Source organism: Geotrypetes seraphini, chromosome 8 (genome assembly GCF_902459505.1).
Source record: "Geotrypetes seraphini chromosome 8, aGeoSer1.1, whole genome shotgun sequence".
Classification (NCBI taxonomy): domain Eukaryota; kingdom Metazoa; phylum Chordata; class Amphibia; order Gymnophiona; family Dermophiidae; genus Geotrypetes; species Geotrypetes seraphini.
This window is the reverse complement of record NC_047091.1, coordinates 64621062-64646894: the sequence shown is the minus strand read 5'-3', so window position 1 is coordinate 64646894 and position 25833 is coordinate 64621062. Positions and strand designations below refer to the sequence as shown.

Below are 25833 nucleotides of genomic sequence, written 5' to 3'. Positions count from 1 at the left end.
TCCAGACATAGCCAGATTCCTAAAAGAGGCACTAAGGTTCAGACTACCAGTAAAGCAGCTGTTTCTATCATGAAACCTTAAAGTGGTTCTACACGGCCTCAATCAGGCTCTGTGCAAGCCTATTCAAGAAGTGTCCGTATGGAACTTACCGTCGAGACCGTTTTCAAGGCCATTACATTAGTGAGAAGAGTCTTGGAGCTGCAAACACTTTCATGCAGGGAGCCCTACCTCAAGATCATGGAGGCAGGAATTTCCCTATGTACAGTCCCATCATTTTTGTCAAAGGTCATTTTGACCTTTCTTGTCAATCAAGATGTAAAATTATCAGCATTCCAGACCATAAAGTCAAAGAAAAAGGATCAGACTGAGAAAGCTGGATGTGCAGAGAGTCCTTTATGGTATCTAGAGGTTACTAATGAGTTCAAACTGACCATCTGGTTGTGCTCACCAGTCAGGATAGACATGGTAGACCGGTGTCCAAAGCTACCATTTCAAGATGGATTCACATGGCCATCTCATCAGCATATGTTGCCTGTGGCAAGCAATCACTGGTCTTCTCAGATGTGCATTTGGCAAGAAGCGTGGCTTCTTCGTGGGCAGCTCAGATGATTTTGCCCAGGGAAATTTGTAGGGTAGTGACCTGGTAAACTCTGCATATGTCCTCCCAGTGCTACAGAGTGGACGTGGCAGCATGGGAGGACACCATCTTTGGGTCCTCAGTGTTATGAGCAGGCACAGAAGTCCTACCCTAAATTTTGAGGAGTGCTTTTGTACGTCTCTACTGTCTAAAATGACACACCTATTGCACTAGAAAAAGAGATTAGGTTCTTACCTTGCTAATATCTTATTTAGTAGATAGACAGATGTGTCATTCTGGAGTCCTGCCCTGTCACTTATATCACAGTAGCATTTTAGCACAAAAAATAGTTCAAAACTAAGTAAAAAGCCCAGAAAACAGGGTTTTAGAGTTGGGGGATCCTATAGGAAATGGCAGAAATCTTTAAAATCAGGATTTTCAGACACCCGCCCCCAACAATTTTGTCCATAGGCTGTAATAGACTTACTATGACAGATACTCTTAAGGTGCTACAGCCTGCCTCAGCTCTAAGAGGTAGCTGGATCTGGGAGAAGAAGCTGCCTCAGTCAGTCTTCAAATACTGAGATCTTTGGGCTGCCAGTCAGACCAAGGTTGGTCTGATCCTCAAGCCCCAGAGAACTGTGCAAGGAAGGAGGGATGCAAAATTGCTGCAGGCCCCGAAGACCCCTGCTGACCCCCCCCCCCCCCCCCTTATGGATGTCTAACAGCCTGTGCTCAAGCCCCTGCAATTCAGTAGGTGAGCTGCTAAGCTACTAATGATACCGACTCCGAGGTCCACAAAGTTTTCTGCAGGCTGCCCAAATAGGTCCCCAACTTATCCACGCAGGCGGAGCTTTCCTCACACACTGGGGCGCTTTGGTGCACCGAAAGCTGCAAAAACTGTAGAAAAAAATAAAGAAATATACAGAGCAGATCAGAAAGACACCTTCCGGCTCATGTACAGCAGAGCCCTGGAAGAAAGAGTTGAAAACCTGGAATGAATTCCTTCTGCACAGCTTGCAAGCATACAGAGAATACCCTACCTTACTATCCAGCATGACATACCTACTTCACTAAAACATACAGTATATGTAACTCTGAAGAGAATGCAGTTCTCCTAGCCACGAAACGTCTAGCCTCCAAGCTACTGCTTAGTACCGCAAAGCACTCTGTGAAACACAAAAACGTAGGTGGCCTTACAAAGTGATGCTATTGGAGCGCCAAGAGGCGTGATACTGTATTCCAAGGCAGTCAGGACACTAGACCAGGGTTAGGGAACTCTGTTCCTCGAGAGCCGTATTCCAGTTGGGTTTTCAGGATTTCCCCAATGAATATGCATGTGATCTATTTGTATGCACTGCTTTAATGCATATTCATTGGGGAAATCCTGAAAACCCGACTGGAACAGGGTTCTCCAGGACCGGAGTTCCCAACCCCTGCACTAGACCGAGCTTTGGCACACTCATTGGTTTAATAGCAAACAGCCCCCCCCCCAAAAAAAAAAAAAAAAAACCAAACACCGCAGCCCGCCCCCTCAAAAATCAAAATCCCTCAGTCAACCTGCAAAAATAGTCCAATCAATCTGTCAAGACAGCCGTCCAACTGCTAGCACAGGGTTAACAAGCGGATGCTACGCGCGTGGTGACGTCATGGCGTTGGACTTCAACTGAGCGCAGTAGCTAAGGACGCTGTTTGCGGCGGAGCCAGTGGAATTCTCAATATTTGTCTCAGGACCCTTTTGCTGCAGTAAGATTCAAGTTTCTAACCCCTTCCAGAGGCGAAATCTGGTGGCAGTGTTGTATTACCGTCACGGGCATAAGCTAGTGGGATGGATGGGTGGGTCCGGTTGGATTCCCCCCCCCAGCTCAAGGACCTCCCCGACACCCACCAAGTGGTGTGGTCAGGTCGCCGTCCCCCCCCCGTACCTTTTGGATAGGATGGGTGCCTACTTCCTCCTGCCTCAAGGGCCGCCTCTTCAAAATGGATGGGAGGGGCTTTAGGTGTCTGAGCCAATCATAACCTTAGGTCCCTCCCAGTGCTTGAGGCAGGAGGCAGTGAACATTCGTCCTGCCCATCTTCTAGAAAAAGGTACCGGGGGGGGGGTCCTTGAGCTTGGAAGTCTGATCTCCAGCGTTTTGTTTGGGGGGGGCTTGCGGGGTGTCGGGGGAGGATCCTGGAGCTGGGAAGGGGGGTCTGACCCATCCAGCTCACTAGACTACTGGGTTGTTGTTGTTTTTTTTTTGGGGGGGGGGGGTGGCTTTTGCTGCTCTCCCTGCCATCTCTTGCAGTTAAGAAAAAAACAGCTAGTTTTCTAGTCGAAGCTAGTCCTGGATTTACTACTATCTCATTTGAATGCTATATCCCACCTTTTCAATCGGATTTGCCTCACAGAGCTAATATGATCTTGACCCCATTGCGTGCAGGTCTTGTAGCCTTGCTTATTATAGTTAATGTAGTTAGGGCAGGGGTGGACAAACTTTTTGACTCGTGGGCCACAATGGGTTTTTTAATTTGCCAGAGGGGCCAGGCGACCGGGGGGGGGGGGTCTGATGCACTTCAGAATGATGATGGTAAGAGAAAGGGCTAAGGCAGGAAGAAAGAAAGAAACTCTCCCAAAAGGCAGACTTGTCTCTGGTTTCTGCTTTCATCTTCTTTTCACTCTCTTCTTTCCAGCATCTGCTCTCTCTGTCTCTTCAGTCTAGCATCTTCCCCTTCCATCCACTCTCTGCCCTCTTCCCTTTTCATCCAGCCTCTCTCCTTTTCATATGATTCATTCCAGCTTCACTGCCGTCTTTATTTTTATGTCTCCTACACCAAATCTAGCATCTTTGTCCCTCTCCTTATTTCTCTGCCGACCCTCTTTCCCAGCTTCATTTTTATCTCTTTCTTATTCCTCTGTCTCTCCCCTTTCCCTCATCTGATCTCTCCATTCCACTCTGGCCCCTTCCCCTCCTCTAATCTCCATGCCAGCTGTTTCCTTCCATTTTTCCTCCTCCCCTGAGAGGGATGGGTGCTGCAGGTCTGGACCTTTCATTTGCATGGGATGCAGTCAGGAGTCCCCGGAGATTGTTCCTTTTCTTCTCCTTCTGGCAGCCCCTAGAGTTCAGCCCACAGGCAGCCACCCGCAAACTTGGGATAATGCCAAAGAACAGTCTTTAAGGATTATAGCCTTCAGGTAAAAGCCCTTTCGATCAAAACATTGGCCATTCCTTGGGTGGTGGTGGTCACTTTCTTTCCAGCCAAACATCAGTAAGTGTTGGCAGCCCAATCAGCCAGCTGATGGAAATGAGGGGTTTCCCTTCTGCTCAGGCAGCGCTGGACTTTCCTGCCCAGATCTCGATCCCCTTTCTATTTCCACACCCACTTGTGGACTTTTTGAAAGCTTCCCTCCCTACCTGGCCACTCCTCCCGTGAAATCTCTCGCTCGCTCGCTCTCTCCCCCTGCCATGTTGGGAGAGTAGGGAGCCTGAGGAATCACAGGTGTGTTGTGTTTGGCTAGGAAACTCCTCGGTGATTTCACGATCCTGCATCACCAGGGTCCTCACTTGGTCAATGATGATCTCATTTCTGGATGTTGAGGGCCTACCAGAATGTGCTTCACTCTCCACTGATGTGTAGCCATCTCTGAAGCGGTTGAACCACTCCTTTATCTGTGTGTTGCCCATTGTTTTGTCCCAGAAGGCCTGTTGAATTATGCGGATTGTTTCCACTTGGGAATCGCCAAGCTTTACACAAAATGTAATGCAGTAGTGTTGTTCAACTTTTTCTGTCATTTTGTCAAAAATGAAAATTGGATGGCGCTCACTTACACTTCCTCACTCATTGGCGGTCTGCCGGCGACTGACAGCTTATGTAGATGAGAAAAAAATTCAAGCATGCGCATTAGGGTCACCTACATACGTGCATCAAACCACACCTCCCTAGCTTTATTTGATTATGCAAGAAAATTTAAGGTCTGATACTTTTTGAACAGCCCTCTTATATAGAGACCCCCCTGACACAGGCGGACATGCCGAAACATGGCCCCTGTCTTGTCTTTCAATAAACACACAATTTTTTGTCCATTACCTTAAGGCCCTTTGTGCTGGGTTTTTCCTACTTGATTTGTACTGTGTCCCTCTATTTTGGATCAACATTATGGTTTCCATCTAATGCCGTGTTATATAAGGAACAGGGTAATTCAGTCCTAATTTTAACCTATTTATTTGTTTAATTAGATTTATTAATTGTGAAGAGATTCAGTGTACAACAGATATAGTTTATGAGAGGGAATCTACAGGATGCTGGCTGTCTTCAGATAGTACTCCCTCATAGTTTTAGAGCCATATTTAAAACTTACCCCTGCCCAGAGGGGAAGTGATACAGGAGAGTTGGAGACAGAAGGTCAAGGTCCAGAAAGTATAAAAATTAAGGCCATAGAATAAAGCAGCTACATAAAGAATTGTTTGTATTTTACATTTAAAGAGCCTTATGGTCTTTATTTTCAATTTCTATATTTTCCGCTATATCTTTGTGAGTTCCAAGCAGATTACAAAATTTTAAACAGACTACTACTACTTATCACTTATATAGTGCTGAAAAGCATATACAGCGCTGTACATTTTGACTTTTTCTTTTTTTTTTTTTAGTTTTTTATTCATTTTTCATATAACAACAAGTGTATCACATAAATTTATACAATTTCATTGAGTACACACTTGATAATCCTTCATAGATCATTGTAAATACAACATATTATTATATAATACTGTACTATAATATTGAAAAAGCATATCATACTTAATAAGTATACCAACTATTACTCTAATTATAAACCCACCCCCTCCCCTTCCTTTGAAAATTGCATACAATATGACAAGATATAATGATGAATTGTTTATATTATGATATGAATAAAATAAACCCACCCACACCCCCTCTTATCCAATATCTTATTATGGGAAAATTGAATCATTCATTGCAAAAGTCTGTTAATGGTCCCCAAATCTTCTTAAACTTATCTATATATATCCTATTTGTGTTGCAAATGTACGCTCCATTTTATATATATGGCATACTGAATTCCACCAAAAGTTATAATTTGACATTTAATACACTGTCCCTGCTCAGAAGAGTTTACAGTCTAACTTGGACAGATATGACATACAGGGTTAAGGATGCAGAACCCAAGGTGAGAGGAGTTGGGAGTTGAAAGCAATCTCGAAGAGATGGGCTTTTAACTGGGCCTTGAACACTCCCAGAGACGGAGCCCGCCATAGTGATTCAGGTAGCTTGTTCCAAGCATATGGCACAGCAAGGTAGAAAGGATGGAGTCTGGCGTTGGCGGAGGAAAAGAAGGACACAGATAGTAAGGACTTACCAGCTGAGCGGAAGTCGTGGGGGGAACATAGGGGGAGATAAGAGAAGAGAGATAGTGAGGGGCAGCTGAGTGAGTGCATTTGTAGGTCAGTAAGAGGAGTTTGAATTGTATTCGTAAATGGATGAGAAGCCAATGAAGTGACTTTAAGAGAGGGGTAACGTGAGTATAGTGGCTCTCACAGAATATGAGTCATGCAGTTCAATTCTGGACGGATTCTGATCCCATCTGTACAAGCCTCGAATAGTTTTATACTGAACTTATTTTATTATATAAGATCATAAGAATAGCTTTATTGGGTCAGACCAAAGGTCCATTAAGCCCAGTAGCCCGTTCTCACCTCACGGTGGCCAGCATATATCATATTGCAGTAGTCAAGTTGAGAAATAAGACTCTGAAGAACCAGCCTAATTGATGAAACCTCTAGGTCAGGGGTAGGGAACTCCAGTCCTAGAGAGCCGTAGTCCAGTCGGGTTTTCAGGATTTCCCCAATGAGTATGCATTGAAAGCAGTGCATGCAAATAGATCTCATGCATATTCATTGGGGAAATCCTGATAACCCGACTGGAATACGGCTCTCGAGGACCGGAATTCCCTACCCCTGCTCTAGGTAGTCTTTAATCCTTCCAGTGTATTAGGTGTGTCTTTCTGGACAAATGGGTCATCTCCCCATATCTTCCCATCTAGCCATATGTATCATCTCCTCCCTCTTCTCCCCTATTCCCATCTATCCATAAGAAGCATTTCTTCTTATCTCTTCCCTGCCTCACCCATTGCTGTGCACTATCTCTTCCCTCTGTCTCCCCTTCCCCTCCATTCTTGTGCACCATCTTATCCCTCTCCCATGATCAGACATCTGTCTTTCCCCTTCCCCCTCATATGATCTGGCATCTCTCTCCTCCCCATAGCCTGGAATCTCCTCTCTCATGGTCTGTCATCTCTCTCTCCTTCCCTCCCTCTTCCCAAAGTCTAACATCTCTCTCCTCTCTTCTTTCTTCGGTCTCTCTCTCCTTCCCTCCCTCGTCCCAAGGTCTAACATCTCTCTCCTTTCTTCTTTCTGTGGTCTCTCTCTCTCCTTCCCATTCCAGTGGTCTGTCATCTCTCTCTTACCTTCTTCCATCACCCTTCTCCGGACTCGGACATCTCTCCTTTTTTAAGTCATCTCTCCTCCCTCCCAGTATAACATTTCTCCCTCCTTCCTCTGCACCACTATCAGGTCCAACAATTCTCCCTTTCTTCCTTTCCCCATATACATCATCTCTCTTTCCCTATCACTCCACACACCTATGTCCAACAATTCTCCATTTCTTTTCCCTCACCTACTGGCATAATTTCTTTCTCTCCCTCCCTTCCCACTACCCCACTTGTGCAGCATCTCTCGTTTCCTCCTTTCCTAACCCCACTCACTCAGCCCATGCATTTGTCCTTCCCAACCCTCTCCCACTATGCGCAGCATCTGTTCTTCCCAAACCCCTCTCAGCCCCTGTAACACCTGTCCTTCCCTGCTTTCCCACTCCAACCCTCTCCCAGTATGTGCAGTATCTGTCATTCCCAATCCCCCCCCCCACCAAGCCCCTGAGCATCTGTCCTCCCTGCCTTCCCAACTCTTTACCCCCAGCTCGTGGTGTGTATCTTATGCTCTTTCTTTCCTTCCACCCTAACGGGACCATGCCCCATGATCTCTCTCTTCGGCTCCCGACTCCCCCACACCTACCTCATCCCTGGTGTTTGTTATTTTAAATCTTTGGGCAGCGTCAACGAGATCAGCGTGCTGCTGTCGACCTGCTCCGGAACCCTTCATTCAGCAGGAGCCTGCCTATGCGGAAACAGGAAATCGTTGCTGAATGAAGACTTCCGGGGCAGGCCAACGGCAGCACGCTGATCTCGTTGATGCTGCCCGAAGATTTAAAATAACAAACACCAGGGAGGAGGTTGTGTGGGGGAGTCGGCAGCCGAAGAAAGAGGTCGTTCGGCATGGTCCCGCTAGAGGGGAAGGAAGGAAGGAAGGAAAGAATATGTGATACACAGTAACAAGTGGGAGAGCAGAGCCACCGCCAATTTTTGGGGAGGCCACGATCCTTGTGTGCCCCCCCTGCAGTTCTGACGCCTATGGGTCAGTCTGATTTAGTGGTCTCAAACTCAAACCCTTTGTGGGGCCACATTTTGGATTTGTAGGTACTTGGAGGGTCGCAGAAAAAATAGTTAATGTCTTATTAAAGAAATGACAATTTTGCATGAGGTAGTTTATAAAACTCTATAGTTTATAAAACTTTCCTTTAACAGTTAAAAGGAAAGATATATAAACTATAAAGAGTTTTACCTTATGCAAAATTGTAATTTCTTTAATAAGACATTAACTATTTTTTCTGTGGCCCTCCAAGTACTCTATTTTTTCTGCAGCCCTCACATTTAAAGTTTAATATCTTTTCATTCTCAAAACTGACACATTTTAATCACTATATTGAAAATAAAATCATTTTCCCTACCTTTGTTGGCTGGTGACTTTATTTTTCTGTGCTTTTAACTATGTTTCAGGGCCTTCTTGTCCTTTGACTGTTTTTCTCTCCGTCTTCACTTTCTGCCTTGCATCCATCTTTGGTATGAACTTAATATTCAATTTTTCTGCTTTCTTTTCAAAATCTACATTTCCATGTCTTCCCTTCCCTTCCTATCTCTCTCTTCTTCTGTCCTATTTCTATGGTCTGACACCTCTTTCCTTCCTTTCTCTCGCACCCTCCCTCCTTCCTTCCTTTCTCCTGGTCTGGCATCTGTCTCCTTCCCTCCCCCCATCTCCCCCTTCATGGTCTGGTATCTCCTTTCCTTCCCTCCTTCCCATGAACTTGGCATCTCTTGTTCCTCTCATCTCCCTTGTCTTCCTTCTCCTTCCTTCCCTCTCTTTCCCCAATTGGGTGCAGCAGGAACAGAAGCAGCATTTCCCTCCCCCTTTCCTGTGCAGCAGAAGCATTTCTCTTCCCCTTTCCCTCCCCCTCCCTTTCCTTGTGCAGCCGCAGCAGCAGCATTTCCCTTCCCCCTTTCCTGTGCAGCAGAGGCATTTCTCTTCCTCTTTCCCTCCCTCTCCCTTTCCCTGTGCAGCTGCAGCAGCATTTCTCTAGGGTCCCCCCTTTCCTATGCCGCAGAAGCATTTTTCTTTCCCCTCCCCTTCCGTTCCCTTCCTTGTGGAGCAACAGCTTGTCTGGCCGGCTCCCTTGCTCAGTCGATTGTTCCGTTCAACGCTGCGGGTGGCGGCTTCTCGTGAGATCCGCGCCTGCGTCAGAAGCCTCTCTGATGTTGTGACGTCAGAGAGGCTTCTGATGCAGGAGTGGATAGCGTGAGGAGCCGCCACCCGCGGCTTTAAACAGAACAATCAACTGAGCAAGGGAGCCGGCCAGACATGCTGCTGCTCCACGAGGAAGGGAAGGGGGAAGAGAAATGCTGGTGTGGATGGCGCGAGAAGCCACCGGCGGCCGCAGCTTTGACCGGAACAATCAACTGCAGCAAGGGAGCAGTTGATCATCACGTCCAGACCGCGGGCCGCAAAATAGCACCTGGAGGGTCGCGAGTTTGAGACCATTGGTCTAATCCTATGGACAAAAATTTCTTGTGAATTCTGAAGAATATAGAAATAAAATCAGTTGAAAACGGATGGTACTCCCAGAAACTCTCCATGGTACAGACAATGCAGATGTTTGTATTTTGTATTGTGACACTTTTTGACAGTGAGCAGAGCTGCCAAGATACCTAGTTACAAGAGGTAGATTTTAGGCCAATCCTCACAATTGTTAGAAAACATCATCATGATGCATTATGAGAACTTCAGCATGGAATCGGGGACTATAAATCTCACACTGCTTTGAAGTATAAATTCAAAAGCAGGACTGGACAAAAATTCTTCCTCCTGGAACTGAGTAATGAAATCTCCGAAAGAGAGCTTTCAGAACCAAAAATTGCCTGCCCAACATCCTTCTGCTCAAGCCCAGTCATGCACTGTTGCATGATTAAGTTTTGTGGACTGAATATTTTGTGGATTCCCAATCATAGGTTCAAATGTATGCAGGTCCTTGGACAGGGATTTCTTACTATGGCTAGCCAATAGATGGGAAATAGCTATAGACTTAATTTAGTCATGCCTGATGTATCATAAAATATGAGCAGAAATGGCTTGATAACATCCTGTATGTAGAGTACAGAGTCTTTCTAAACAGAATTCTATAGTAGATTTAGGTTGCCATACTTGGACAGACCAACGGTCCGTCAAGCCCAGTATCCTGTTTTCAGCAATTGCGAATCCAGGTCACAAGTACCTGGCAATATCCTAAAAGTGTAAAACATATTTCCATAGAGTCCCTCCAGACAGATGGGCCATGCACTCCCACCAGCAAATGGAGATGGAGAATGAGACCCAGCTCCTGACAACAGTTGGGATGTGCCTTATGTTCATCCAGGAGTCGGTACCTCTGTTTCCAGCAGATGGTGGATGTGGTAAGCTGTGTAGTGTGATTTTTAGGTTTAGCCCCTGGAAGAGTTAAAAACAAACAAAAAAAACCCAACAGGCTATCTATAATATTCTTTTGTCTTTGATAGCAGATGAAGCCAGGCAGATTAATAGCTTTGATATACTTAGGAAGCATACAGATATAGTTCATTTAAACTGCTGTGAATTAATGTTTTCTGCAACCTTCTAGCCACCATAAACCTGACAGTGGCATCCAGTGGACATAATGACCTCATCGCTTGGTGCAGTGCGGGGAGTCCAGCACAGAGATGAGAGGGAGCCAGTGAGTGTGGAGAGGAGGTGGGTATGAAAACATTTTTTTGTGCTGATGGCATGGAATGGATCTCCTGTAGAAAGCTGGAAAATTGTCTGTTTATTTCTATTAATGTCTGCATAAATAGTATAACTGCTGAAGCACATAAAATGAACTGCAACTGAATTTTTATTATTTACTATAAAGTCTTGATTATCTGATGCAGGGATCTCAAAGTCCCTCCTTGAGGGCCGCAATCCAGTCGGGTTTTCAGGATTTCCCCAATGAATATGCATGAGATCTATGTGCATGCATTGCTTTCAATGCATATTCATTGGGGAAATCCTGAATACCTGACTGGATTGCGACCCTCAAGGAGGGACTTTGAGATCCCTTGATGCAAATGAGACTGACCTGTTGTTGGATAAGTGAAAATTTAGATAATATAGAAAGCAACGGTAATCCCTTAAAAATGCATATAAACAGCATATAAAACAGATATAAGGTATGTGTATTTAAAATATTGTTTAATAACACTACTTTCAGAGAAGCATGGTCTAAGACAGTGGTTCCCAACCCTGTCCTGGAGGAACACCAGGCCAATTGGGTTTTCAGGCTAGCCCTAATGAATATGCATGAAGCAAATTTGCATGCCTATCACTTCCATCATATGCAAATCTCTCTCATGCATATTCATTAGGGCTAGCCTGAAAACCCGATTGGCCTGGTGTTCCTCCAGGACAGGGTTGGGAATCACTGGTCTAAGACAGTAGTACTTAAACCTGTCCTGGGGGTCCCCTGCCTAGTCGGGTTTTCAGGATATCCCTAATGAATATGCATGAGGCAGATTTGCATGCCTGTCACCTCTATTATATGCAAATCTATCACATTCATATTCATTAGGGATATCTTGAAAACTTGACTGGCTCTGGGGGTCCCTCAGAACAGGTTTAAGGACCACTGGTCTAAGATCAAAATGGTTCACTCATTGGAAAGGCAGGGTCCCAGGTCCAAAAATTGCTGTATATTTTATACTGGAAAAGTATGGTCTCAGCTTGAAAAAAACATGGCTTCTAGTGCAATAGGCATCTCATTTCTGAATTCTTGGTAATCAGTCCTTTCTCATGAGACTCCATAACATACTATATAGTTTCTTATATTCCACAATTTTCAGCAGGGAATCATTACAGTTAGCAACTAGATTCTAGAGAGTATATTGGATAGAAATCCTTCATTATAAGGAGAATAGATATGTCCTTAACATTCTCCAGAAGCTGTAATAAGAAGGGACCTGATACAGATAACAGGGATAGTCTATTCCAGATTTTAGGACTCAGGGATTTAAAGGTGGTTTCGAATAACCATTGAACTAGGTGGAGGGAGGGGGAAGGATAGCTTAAGACATTGCTTCTTTCTTGCGGTATTGAATGAGCAGGGAATCTCGATGTCCATTACTAGTGTGGCAGAGTTTTTGCTATAGATCGCTTCATAGACCATGTAGGCGATCTTGAAGAGAATCCTTTGTTTCACTGGCAACTATTGCAATTCTGCCAGTAGTGGGCTAGCCCTCTCGAATTTGCCTACTTCAAAAATTAATCTGGCCAAGGTATTTTGAAGTAACTGCAGTCTCGTGTGTTCTTTTTCAGTAATGCCATAATACAAGGAATTACAGTAGTCTTGGTATGGTAGTAAGACTGCCTGTGGCTTGAAAGGGAGTGTATTGTTTTTAGTTGTCTTAGTTTGAAGAAGAATTTTTGACTAGGAAGTTGATCTGATCTTTGAAGGTCAATTGGGAGTCAAGAAAGATACCTAACATTTTTGAAGTTTTTTTTCAATTTTGAGGATCTCTCCGGTGGCTAGTTTCAAGTTTTATTTTAGTTTGATGAATCGCTTATTTAGTTTTACTAAGCGAGATACAACATTAATAAAAAAAATATAAGCATATATTTAGACATATTCAAAATTTAAAATAATGGGTTAGTCCATCAGACTTAAAGACTAATCAATACACAAGGTAAAAAGGGACAGAACTACAATTCAATGCTTTAAAGTACAGAGGAAAACCACAAATGGGAAGAACATTAGGGAGTGAAAAGTGGAAACCTGGAAGGAGACTAATATGAAATTTAAACATAATTTAAAGATTAAAAGCATCTTTAAAAAGGAAACTCTTTAAGTTACTTTTAAAACGACTCAAATCATTTTTCTCTCTTACATGCTGGGGCAAAGTGTTCCAAAGTTGCGGAGCCATCACTGAAAACATATCATGTCGTCGAGTTCCAATAACTTTCAGAGAGGGGACTACTATGAGCTTTTGATTAGTGGACCGGAGAGAACGCAATGTACTATAAGGGATAAGTAATTTATTAATGAATTGAGGTTCATTAGTGGAAAGGGTTTTAAATACTAAGAGTAAAATTTTAAAAGTAATACGGTGGTTAATTGGGAGCCACGGAGATTTAATCAGAAAAGGAGTGACATCATCATCATTTTTTACCATTATGAATGAGTTTGACAGCAGTATTCTGGATTATCTGAAGCGCTTCTTTTCTTTTTGTGTGATATTTATTAATAAAGAATTACAGTAATCAAGTTAAGCAATAATTAGAGTGAATTAATACATTTAGTGATTTTGGCTCCAGAAATTTAGAATTCGAGCTAATCATTCGCAGCCTATAAAAGCAAGATTTGACGGTATTACTTATGTGTTCATGATAAGAAAATTTATCATCGATGATGACACCCAGTATTTTTAAAGATGTTACCAAATCCAGGTGAATGTTATCGAGAGTGAAAGGAGCACTCAAGCTTATTCCCTTTTTCCATGGAAAAAGTAAAGCTTTTGTTTTCTGTATGTTTAGAGCTAACATGTTGGAATTAGGCCATTGTTTAACCCTCTTAAGCTTTTTATTAATCTCGAGTATTTCCTCTTTATTTTCTGGATTTAGAGGGTGTGAAAGTTGAATATCATCGGTGTATGTAAAGGTGGTGAAGCCTATAGACTCAAAACAAAACAAGGGACAGTGAATCTTATTTAATTGCTTTTAAACCTAGACGGTGCTCAGATTCCATACAGCATAAACCGGCAACAGGACGTGAAAAGTTACGGGTCATGTGAGAGAAAGAATTAAAGACTGGAGCTACATTCAGTGCTAGCAGGTTCTCTGAAGAAGCCATCCTGGCGAAACGCGTTAGAACCTTGCCAGTTTATGCTGTATGAACACTCAAGTTAAGTTTCACCTTATTGCACTCATCATATAATTTAAACTGCAAAAAAAAGGAAGAAAAAAACTTTCTACACATTGGTGTCACTATGACATATTTTAACTACCTTTCTACCTTAAGAAGTTGGTGCAGTGATAGACTCTGAAAATCTCTCTTAGGGGTTTGTCCCCTGTTTTGAGAATTTCTGTTCCATTCGTGGAATCTGAGCACCATCTAGGTTTAAAAGCAATTAAATAAGATTCACTGTCCCTTGTTTTGTTTTGATTTATTCCTTTTGGGACATTGCTTTTGTACTTTTACCCAGTTGTTATACTGACATAGACTGACATAGACTTAGTAGAGGTGACAGAAAAATATTGAACAATAATGGAGATAGAATGGATCCTTGAGGAATACCATAATTAAGAGTATAAGGTTTAGAGACAGTGTCATTAAAGGTAACTATAGATGATCGATTAGAGAGAAAAGAGCTGAACCAATCAAGTATTTGGTCACAAACGCCTATGGACTTCAGTCTATCAAGAAGTAAGACGTGATCTGTGCGTGGAAGAGAGTTATAATCCCCAAACCAAAGCACTTTGATCTTCTGTTTATTAAGTTAGAGGAAGTTCTTTTGTGTCAATGTGCTCAGGTCCTCTATAATCCACACTAGGGGCTCCTTTTACAAAGGTGTGCTAGGGCCTTAACGCACGCGTTAAATTCCCAAGCACACTAGCCACTATCGCAGGGGTAGGGAACTCCGGTCCTCGAGAGCCATATTCCAGTCAGGTTTTCCCCAATGAATATGCATTGAAAGCAGTGCATGCAAATAGATCTCATGCATATTCATTGGGGAAATCCAGAAAACCCGACTGGAATACGGCTCTCGAGGACCGGAGTTCCCTACTCTTGCACTACCGCCTCCTTTATAGGAGGCGGTAGATTTTCGGCGGTAATTTTGTGTGTGCGCTAAAAATCCTAGGCACCTTCATAAAAGGAGCCCTAGGTGTTGCAGGGTGGCCTCAAAAGAGACTGGCCACAAAAAGTAGAAAAATGTCTTTGTAGATCCTGTTTCCTAGAAATTTGGCAAACCATTTTACACCAGGTCCATAAATACTCAATTCGTTCAATTTTAGAAGTGAGTGGTCTACCGCGTCAAAGGCAGCAAAAAAGTCAAACTGTAGCAACACGGATTGTCTCCCCTTACATAAATATGATTTTGCCTTTGACATCAATTCAAGCAGGGATTCTGTACTGTGTGACTCCCTGAAACCATGCTGTGAACAGTGAAATCCATCAGTCTGGTTTAAGAAGTCTGTCAGTTGTATATTGGCACAGAATTCTAGCAGTTTTGCAGGCCATGGTATCCCTGCAACTGGCCTAAAGATTTCAACTTTGGACAGATCTAATCCCAGTGCCTTAGTTATGGGGGTTAGGGTGATGACAGATGTTGTTCTAGGATACGTGCTACTGCTCAAGCATATGTTAACAAAGTTTGTCATCCATCGGTGAAATCCCGGAGGTGCATGCTCTAGCACAGTGTCTCTCAAACTTTCTCAAACCGGGGCATACTAAAGGTGCATACTAAAGGTAGTGGCCATGGCTTGAGGCATCCAGAAGTGCACGGACGTCACCGGACATCATCACGTTGACATCACGCATGCGTAGAGGCCCTCCAGACAGGCCCTGAAATGCCAGCAGGGAAGTCTAACAAATATAATTGCATTACAATTAGTAAAGGGGGTGGGATCTGGGGAAGAGCTTGGGAGGTCTGTGGTTGGGGGTACTCAGTTGTTTTCCATTCATTTTTCATATATACACAGCAGATATAAATTCTCTAAACTAACCCATTTCTATCACTATATTGAAAATAAAATCATTTTCCCTACATCTGTTGTCTGGTGACTTTATTTTTCTGTGCTTTTAACTTTCCCTTTCTCCTTTCTGCCCCCTGCAGTCCATCTCTCTCCTTTCTGGCCCCCCTCCCAGTCCAACATTTCTCCCTCCTTTCCACCAGTCCAACATTTTTTTTCTTTCTTCCTCCTGCATGCTTCTCCTCTGGTCCTCCTTCCCTCCCCCAACCGACATCTCTCTCTCCCTCCATGAGTCCAACTTTTCATTCTCTGCCCTCTCCCTCAATGTAACATTTCTCCTTCCCTCCTTTCTGTCCTCCCCATCCACCTTGCCCTCTCCATGAGTCCAACACTTTCTGCCTCCTGCACGCTTTATCTCTCTGTCCTTGCCTCTTCCCTCGAGTGGCATCCCTCCTTCCCACCCCCCAACCCAACATGCTCACTCCCCATGCACCATCTCACACTCTCCTCCAGTGTGTACCACCTTTCCTTTCCCTCCCTTTCTGCCAGGTTCAGCAGCACCTCTTCTCTCTTCCTTTTACCTCCCCCCCGTCCAGCAGTACCCCTTCCCTCCTTCCCCTGTCCAGCAGTACCCCTTCTCCATTTCCTGCTTCCCATATCCAGCAGTACCCCTTCTCCCTTCCCTCCTCCCCCTGTCCAGCAGTACCCCTTCTCCATTTCCTGCTTCCCATATCCAGCAGTACCCCTTCTCCCTTCCCTCCTCCCCCTGTCCAGCAGTAACTCTCCTCCTTTCCCTTTCCCTCCTTCCCTGTCCAACAATGCCTCTCATTTCTCTATCCTAGTGGCAGCTCACTATGTACTTTTAACTTAGCCACACAGCTGCCGCTAACTTTAGTTTAGCCGCAGTTTCATCAGGCAGCTTTGGGGCTTTTGTTAGGCCGGCCCGCCTCGCATCATCGAAGCTGGATGGCCTAGCAAAGGCCCCAAGGCTGCCTGATGAAACTGTGTCTAAACTAAAGCTAGCGGCAGCTGTGTGGCTAAGTTAAAAGCACATTGAGCTGCTGCTGCTGGTCCAGGGGTAAGGAGAGAAGAAGAGGAAAGCAGGAGTCCTGGCTGCATATCGGCAGCAGAAGACAGGAAGTTGCAAGTCAGCTGATGTTGGCGCCGGAGCCTCTCTTCCTGCCCAGTGTGCCATGACAAATCTGAGTTCTCACCTTGCTTAATCTGAATCCAATTAAGATACGCTCTTGACACAGAACAGCAATAAATAGGAAATTGAAGCTCTAAGGCAGTGTATTTCAAACTATGTGCTGTGGCACACTTGAAATCTCAGGAGATACACTAGTGTACTATGGCACACAGTTTGCGATACACTGCTCTACACAGATCTCTTGGGAAGGAACTGACTACCCAAGAGTTCAGGAATGATATGACTATTTACTAGAAAGAAAATTACTGAGGTAAGTATCTGGTCTTCCCTTCCTTGCAGCCTGTAAAGCCAGAAAACTGAAAGAGAACCTGTGCACTTCTTAACAGCGACACAGTGAGGGGTGCATGAAGGAATATCAGCTGCAAAGCATGGTTTCCATGCAAGAAGCACAATCTCTGATCAAAAATGGTTTCCTCCCTGCAGAAACAGGAAACTAGGTCCAACAATTGCTGCACATACAGGAAAATCATGGTCTCAGCTCCACAAAACACGGCTTCCTTGCAGTGTGTGAAGCTGGAAAACAGAGAAATCGTGCGCGTCTTAAGGTGATGCAGTGATATGGAGGAGTGTGTGGCGTAGTGGTTGGATCTACAGCCTCAGCACCCTGGGGTTGTGGGTTCAAACCCCGCGCTGCTCCTTGTGACCCTGGGCAAGTCTCTTAATCCTCCATAGCCCCAAGTGCGTTAGATAGATTGTGAGCCCACCGGGACAGAGAGGGAAAATGCTTGAGTACCTGATTGTAAAAACCGCTTAGATAACCTTGATAGGTGGTATATAAAATCCTAATAAACTTGAAACTTGATATCACCGGGAGAGGGAACTGTGTCAGATACGCTGGGTAGTCAGATTAGTGGAGGTCAGATCATCAAGACTGTACTGTATTTATATTACTAGTTCTGATTGCTTCCTTTCTCTTCTCACCTTCCCCTTAGCAATGAAACCAATTCAAAATGGTTAGATGCACATTATGACCCTTTGGCTAACCTATACACATTTTCCTCCTGCACAGGTAAGTCCTTCAGAGTATGGAGGTATTTCTCTTATGCATTTTAACTGATATAAACTTGATACCGTGTTTCCCCGAAAATAAGACAGTGTCTTATATTAATTTTGGGCCCAAAAACACATTAGCTCTTATTTTCGGCGTAGGTCTTATATTTTTCATGTACAATGATCATCTCTCCCTTCCTCTCCTCCACCCCAATTCTTCCTTTTTCCTTTCTTTCCTCCCCTCTCACCCATCCCCTTGTGCCTTCCCTTTGCAGCATCTTTCTATCCCTTCCTCCCATCCCCCTCTGCAGCAGAACCCTTGCACTGTGCACAGCATCTTTCTATCCCTCCCTCCCGTCCCTCGTGCAGCTGAACCCTTGAGCAGTCCCGAACCCCGCCCCCCCCCCCCGCCGACCATCCCATCCTTCCATCTCTGCCTCCCATCCGAACCCCGCCGACCGCGAGACCTATATACTTCCCTCCACAGAGCAGTGTTGACAGCACTTTAAACAGGCTGCTTCGTGGCCTTCTCCCGCCGGAGCCTTCCATGTGCCATGTTGCTGATGACATCATCAGTGATGCGGCAGAGAGAATGCCCCGGCGGGAGAAGGCCGCGAAGCAGCCTGTTTAGAGTGCTGCCGACACTGATCTGTGGAGGGAAGTATTAGGTCTCGCAGTCGGAGGGTCGACGGGGTTCGGACGGGAGGGAGAGATGGAATGATGGGAGAGTCAGCAGGGGTTCAGCTGCACGGCAGGGTGTGAGGGCGGGGGAAAGCACTGTTACTGGCAAATCCAGGGACTAGGGCTAATTTTGGGGGTAGGGCTAATTTTCAGGGTAGGTATTATTTTCGGGGAAACACGGTATAGGCAGCTACTCTCTCCCTGCTCCCTCAGTGCATATGTACCTTTGCATATATTTACAGTTAAAGAGAAACATAAATGGGTTAGGTCTTGCAGTGCTAGGATTACAGGGTTTTTCTATTGAATATTTTCAGACTTTGGGCTAGATTCACTAAAGTCAGCGATCGTTGCTCAACCTGTTTTCACAGCTTTAGCGATGATCGCGTTTACCAACCCAATTCACAAAACGGTTCACCGTGTGTTTTTCCTCTTGATCACCCATTTTCCGATCCTGCCATGCAAATTAACTAAAACCCCATGCAAAGTAGTCAAGCAATTAATGCACTAACATCGCTTGGTTATTCCCCCCAAATCCAAGGGTTTTAGCTATCAGAAAAAAACAATAACTGTATTTCCGACAGGTCTGCCTGTTTTTTGTTTTCTTTCTTTTCAATGGCAATTCCATCCTTGCGTACAATCAATACCAGGAGTAACACACATTTTTCAGTCACTGCTCCTCAAATTTGGAATCTGTTACCGGCCCAGGTACGAGAAGAAAAAACCCTGGACAAGTTTAAAGGGAAGCTAAAAAGTTACCTATTTAGGGACACTTTTGAATAACCCATCCCAGTGCTAATTAGACAGTGATATTTAAAGCAGGCAAGCAACGATCAACGTAACTCCCCTTCGTTTTTCCCTTACTCATTCTCTTTCCTATACTGATTGTAGCTCCTCCCTATTCTTTCCTCTCGTTTGAAGTCAGCGTTTCCCCCCAATAAATTGTTTGTCTTCCCCATTTTTTTAATGTACATCACTTTGAAATTTTGAAAAAGTGATTTTATCAAATTTTAAATAAACTTGGAAACATTGATCACTCTTCCACAATCGGCCAGAGAATCAGCCAACAGCGATCCAGTCGGTATTACCAACTAACTTTAGCGTATCTAGCCCTTTGTTTGCTAACCTGCCTTTTCACATTGTCAGTTGTAATTGTGACCCACCCTGTCCCCAGTTCTTAGTGATTCTCCATCTCTCCCAGTCCCAGTGGAGTTGCCATGGGAGAAGGGGATGCAATGTCTTTTTCTATGTGAAAAAGTTTACTTTGATTTCCGCTTTGTGTTCCAGCTTTATTGGACCTGCACAGGGATGGAGAAGCAAAGGTGAGAGCTTGTATTTGTCTATGCTTTCTGAGCCACTTTCCTGGATGTGGAGTGTTGGATGTGATCTATCTTAAGAGTGGAGGGAATGGTGGATTTTTCCCAAGGACATATTGCTTGTCTTTGGGGGTCCTGTAATTTATAGGGACAAGCATGACATACTGGTTACAACCTAAACAGAAATTTTGATCTCCCTATCTTAATAAGCTCAGTAAGATACTGTTTTTAGAAAACTTTTAAAGATATTTTTATTTTAAAAAATTTTATCATGAAATTTATCATCTGCTGTTAATGTTCTATTTGAATATTGCTCATTACGTTATGTTTAACTGGGTTTGTTCCCAGTAATAGAAATATTTCTATCTGCCATGAACATGTAAGTGTTTTGGCAGAATATAAATAAATAAATAGAAATACTCCACTTACTAACTAGAAAGCACTAACACGACGGAAGAAAAAAGCCTCGGGTATTATTACGGCAGAGCCGAAGCTCAAACCACCTCCACCCACATCATTGGTCAAAAAAACTTCTGAGGTGATGTGCTACTGCCAGTACACTAGCAGGACTAAGATTATTAGCAGCCTTTTAAATTATGTCGGTATTAGTGATTCAGAATACTAGCCAACGTTTCAAGGTAAACAACCGTTTCTTCAGGGATTTATGCACTTTCACTATCCCACATATTTCTGTAAAAAAGCATATACAATCCTTTTATGTATATATCTATGATATCTCAAAAGATGATGAATATAGCAGCCGCTGTACTTACTGCCATACTTGCTTGCTTTCTTATTCTTATCAGCGTCCTATCGAATAGTGGTTCCTCTAGCATACAATCTACTCCACGCAAACCACGTGGAGAACGTCGGCCGCTCCTTTGTAATAGGCTGGCTCAGCTCTGGCAAACAAGGATTGGTTTTCAAAGAAGCGCGGCTCATTTGTTATCATTTGTCAAAAGCATTGCAAATTGAACATTTAGTAGAAATAATACTAATCAATGCACACATTTAACCCTTTATCCCTTTATAGCTCATAAATCCACCGTTGCTCCTTTCGCTGAAGAAGCAACTGTCTGTGGCCCCCCCCCCCCCCCCTCCCGTTGATCTCATTCTGTATGATCAAGAGCACTACACCGAAGCTGAAAAAAATCATGGTTGTAATCCAAGCAGTGTTGTACCATCAGTGCATGCATAACCTTCTTATGGATAGCACTTCTATGCTCGTTCAATGTTATCTTTAGTTGTCTACTTATCTGGCCCACATAAACTTTAGAGCAAGGACATGTTATGCAATATACTACAAAATCAGTAGCACAGGTTGTATTATGCTTAAAAACATATTTTTTATGGTTTAAAGGGTTAATAAATACTGATGATGTCACCATAATTGCACAATTCATGCAGTGACCACAAGCAGAATGTCCTATGTGTCTTTCATCTTCAACATCTATGCCCCTTAAAACAGCAGGGCTCAGTTCTTCCTTTAAATTCGCTCCTCTTCTATATGCCAATCTCAAATTGTGCTTTTTTTTTAATAGATTTCAAATAACAAATCAAGATAAAACTTGTACAGAAAGTGATTACAGCAAAAGAAACAGAAAAAAAAAATCTCATAATTTTACATAGGAAATATTGCATAATCTCTCAAGTCCACCATAAGATCCATGATGTAATATGAACGGAATAACAGGAAAATATTAACTACAGATACATGGTACGTGGTTTCAAATCGTGCTCTTTAAACGGTGGCAATATCTGTACTAAAGTTTTTTTGGGCCAATGATGTGGGTGGAGGTGGTTTGAGCTTCACCTCTGCCGTAATAATACCTGAGGCCTTTTTCTTCCGTCGTGTTAGTGCTTTCTAGTTAGTAAGTGGCGTATTTCTATTTATTTCTATTTATTGATCCACTTTCACGATTTTTAATAGATTGGCAGAATATAAGTCAGAATGTAATGTAACGTAATGTCCACCAATTCGTTTGCTACTTTTGGAGAGTCCTATTGCTATTAAAATTTCATTTTTCTACAGTTGGTGGTGGGGGATCTGGGGACTGGGCTGTGTAACATGAAGCTGAAAGTATACAAGGGTACAAGCCTGATGACTGAGAATGCCCTCCTGGACTTGCCAACTGGTGTGGTTACCTTCCTCATGGACCAGAATGAGCCCCGAACTCCAGCTGTGGCTGTGGCATCTGGCCCTTATATCTACGTCTACAAAAATCTGAGGCCTTACTTCAAGTTCACGCTGCCTGCTCTGGATGTCAACCTGCTAGAACAGGATGTGTGGAATCAAGCCAAACAGGTACCGACTTCAAATGGTGCAGCAGAAGTATGGTTATGTCATTGTCCCTTTTAATGATTTGAAAACACTGATGTGTTATCCATAGCTCGTATTTCCTTTTTGATTCACCAGACTAGTCCAGAACATGTGGATTACATTTATCAGCCAGCAGATGGAGACAGACACTCTGAGCTGACATCATCTGACTGAGCCTGACAAAAAGACCATGGCTGGCAAGTTTAGAGTATTTGGAGTTCGCTCAATGATGTCAGTGGACAGGATTTTAGATTACTGTAGTGTGGGCAGTGCTTGGGGTAGAACTTCCTTAGCTGAAGGAGTGATTGCAGTTGCTGAAGGAGATAACATAACATAACAAATAACATACAATATAACATATAACACTTTGGACTCCTTTTACTAAGGTGTGCTAGCATTTTTAGCGCACGTACGAAATTACCGCGCGGTACGCTTCTAAAATAACGCCAGCTCAATGCTGGCGTTAAGGTCTAGCGTGCGGGGCAATTTAGCACACGCTATTCTGTGCGTTAAGGCCCTAACGCACCTTAGTAAAAGGAGCCCTTTATTTCTTTCCCACAAAAATCTTACAATGCTATGCCGTTCACATAGAAAATGGTACATTTACAGCAAAGTACATATTTAAATAATACAGCTTAACATTCAGTTAATCATTCCCCAAAAATTGTCTAAACAAATAGGTTTTCAAAAGTTCTCTATAATAATGTTGATAAGATTGAGAAACATAGCTCCTCTACAGTTTTCTCAATCTGTGAGGGATGTTTTGGAAGCTTCACGGAAGCCTACCACTAGACAATGCTATCACCAAAAATGGACTAGATTTTCTGCTTGGTGTTTTTCTCATCATAAGGAGCCTCAACTTTCCTCCTTATCTTCAGTTTTGGACTATCTATTGCACCTTTCTCAGTCTGGTCTCAAGTCTACCTCGATCCAAGTCCACCTTAGTGCAATTGCTGCTTTCCATCAGCCTATTGAAGGGAAACCTCTCTCTGCTCATCCTGTGGTTTCCAGATTCATGAAAGGACTTTTCAATGTCAAACCTCCTCTCAAACCACCTCCTGTGGATTGGGACCTCAATATTGTTCTTACTCAACTGATGAAACCTCCATTTAAACCAATGGACAAGGCTCATCTGAAGTATCTCACTTGGAAAGTGGTGTCTCTCATTGGCCTCACTTCTGCTCGACGAGTCAGTGAGCTTCAAACGTTGGTTGCGGACCCAGCTTTTACAGTGTTCCATCATGACAAGGTGGTTCTTCGCACCCATCTGAAATTCCTTCCTAAAGTAGTCTCGGAGTTTCATCTCAACCAATCCATTGTACTTCCAGTATTTTTTCCAAAGCCTCATTCTCGTCCTGGAGAATCAGCTTTTCATACTCTGAACTGTAAACGTGCTTTGGCTTTCTATTTAGAACGCACCAAACCGCACAGAACCGCTCCTCAACTTTTTGTCTCCTTTGATCCTAACAAGTTAGGACGACCTGTATCGAAGCGTACCATCTCCAACTGGATGGCGGCTTGTATCTCTTTCTGCTATGCCCAGGCTGGATTACCCCTTCCCTGTAAGGTCACAGCCCATAAGGTCAGAGCAATGGCAGCCTCTGTAGCCTTTCTCAGATCGACACCGATTGAGGAAATTTGTAAGGCTGCCACTTGGTCCTCAGTTCATACCTTCACCTCTCATTATTGTCTAGATACTTTTTCCAGAAGGGATGGACAGTTTGGCCAAACAGTATGGCAAAATTTATTCTCCTAAGTTGCCAACTCTCCCACCATCCCACTTTAGTTAGCTTGGAGGTCACCCATTAGTGAGAATACCTGCCTGCTTGTCCTGGGATAAAGCACAGTTACTTACCGTAACAGGTGTTATCCAGGGACAGCAATCAGCTATTCTCACGACCCACCCACCTCCCCGGGTTGGCTTCTCTGCTAGCTATCTGAACTGAGGAGACGCGCCCTGCATTGGGCGGGAAGGCACTCGCGCATGCGCGGTGCAGGCGACTCGAAACTTTGAGTTTCTTCAAGCAAGATTGCTTGTGAGGCGTCCGCATCGGGGCTCCGTTGGATCACGTCACCCATTAGTGAGAATATCTGCCTGCTGTCCCTGGATAACACCTGTTACGGTAAGTAACTGTGCTTTACAAACATACACGCCAAACAAAACAACAGTGCAAAGTCAACAGCAGACAACGCAAGAACCTCCATGTTGATCCTTCATGGAGACCTAAAGGACCCATCCCCCCACCCCAGCACTCCAGTGTCAGAAGTTCAGGAGAGAACTTCTGGCTCTATGGGACAGACCGTCCCATACAGGGGCCAGATTCTCCGAAATATCGGCCAGGGACCAGGGCCACCCTTACGCACATCCAAATATTCAAATTTTAATAGAGTGAACAGTTCATTTCTCCACATCGTTACCCTAGGCGCCTCGTGCTGTCGCCACAACACAAGGATACATTTTCTGGCCAAAAGGATGCCTTGTGGAACAGCAAGTTACCCCCTCTAGACAAACCCAATGTAGTAACTTGGGAAAAACCCAAAATATCCGCCCGCAAAGGAATCGGCTTACTCAATGTCGTTTAAGATAACATTTTTCCACATTTCATTTTCAGACAGCCCCTTATTATAGGGAATACAAAAAAAGGTGTAATTTCGGGAAGAACATGTTAAAACATTAAAAGAAAATTGTTTAATCAGATAACTAGGTAGTAAACCATAAAGTGCTTTATAACAAAAACAACCAGATTTAAAAATTGTCCTGGCTTTTTATAGGAAGGCAATGCAATTTTAAAAGATAAGGTGTGACATGATCAGTTTTTTTTCCATTTAAAAATTAATCGAACTGCTGCATTCTGAATTCATTGCATCTTTGAAAGTGTTTTTGATAACCAGTAAAATAAACAATGTTACTCTAATACAGATAAAACCAAAGATTGCACTAACAATTGAAAAGCATAATCATGGAACCAAGCTCTTAATAAGCGCAACTTCCAAAGTACAAAAATACTCTTCTTAATCACCGAATCAACCTGTGTTTTCATAGTCAAATTTATGTACAAATAAACTCTTAGTATTTTTATAGTAGAAAGAATAGGATAATGTAAACCTAATAATAAATTTTCCTCTTTAAGTTTAGTTGGAGTAGCACAAAAGACTTGATTTTCCTTATTTAGCTTCAGCTTGAATTCTTTCATCCATTGATCAACAGTGGTCCACCTGCTCAAGAGAGAAACTCCCAGGTTTGAAAGTTAAATATTGCAGAGCTTGCATTCCAGGAGTCTAGTTCTTCTGGAGATCCTATTCTAGAGGGTATGCATAAATCTTCTAAGGCTTTCCGGCTTTATCATGCTATTGAAGTGGTCATCTTGGGGAGTGGGATACTCTGGAGTCAGTTCTTAAGAGTAGGAGATGATGTGCATAAACTTTCCAGTGCAGTAAGTGAGACATGCTAGACCAGGGGTGTCAAAGTCTCTCCTCGAGTTCCGCAATCAGTTGGGTTTTTATGATTTCCCCAATGAATATGCATGAGTTCTATTAGCATACAATGAAAGCAGTGCATGCAAATAGATCTCATGCATATTCATTGGATGAAATCCTGAAAACCTAACTGGATTGCGGCCCTT

The 25833-nt window shown here is 43.5% G+C and overlaps 1 protein-coding gene across 3 annotated transcripts in view; it reads left to right on the top strand.

The window, feature by feature from the left end:
- Window positions 1–2169: 2169 nt before the first annotated feature.
- Window positions 2170–25833, top strand: part of BBS1 (Bardet-Biedl syndrome 1) — a 105837-nt gene continuing 82173 nt past the window's right edge. The window contains exons 1-6 of one of the 3 annotated variants that reach the window (XM_033954728.1): window positions 2647–2665; window positions 10273–10412; window positions 10616–10725; window positions 17839–17915; window positions 19862–19896; window positions 21923–22195. In XM_033954728.1, coding sequence (XP_033810619.1) covers window positions 10652–10725; window positions 17839–17915; window positions 19862–19896; window positions 21923–22195 — 459 coding nt within the window. In that variant the 5' untranslated portion in view covers window positions 2647–2665; window positions 10273–10412; window positions 10616–10651. Of the gene's footprint in view, window positions 2324–2570; window positions 2666–10272; window positions 10413–10615; window positions 10726–17838; window positions 17916–19861; window positions 19897–21922; window positions 22196–25833 lie in introns of those variants that run through there. The other 2 variants (XM_033954726.1, XM_033954729.1) reach the window with 2 other exon arrangements.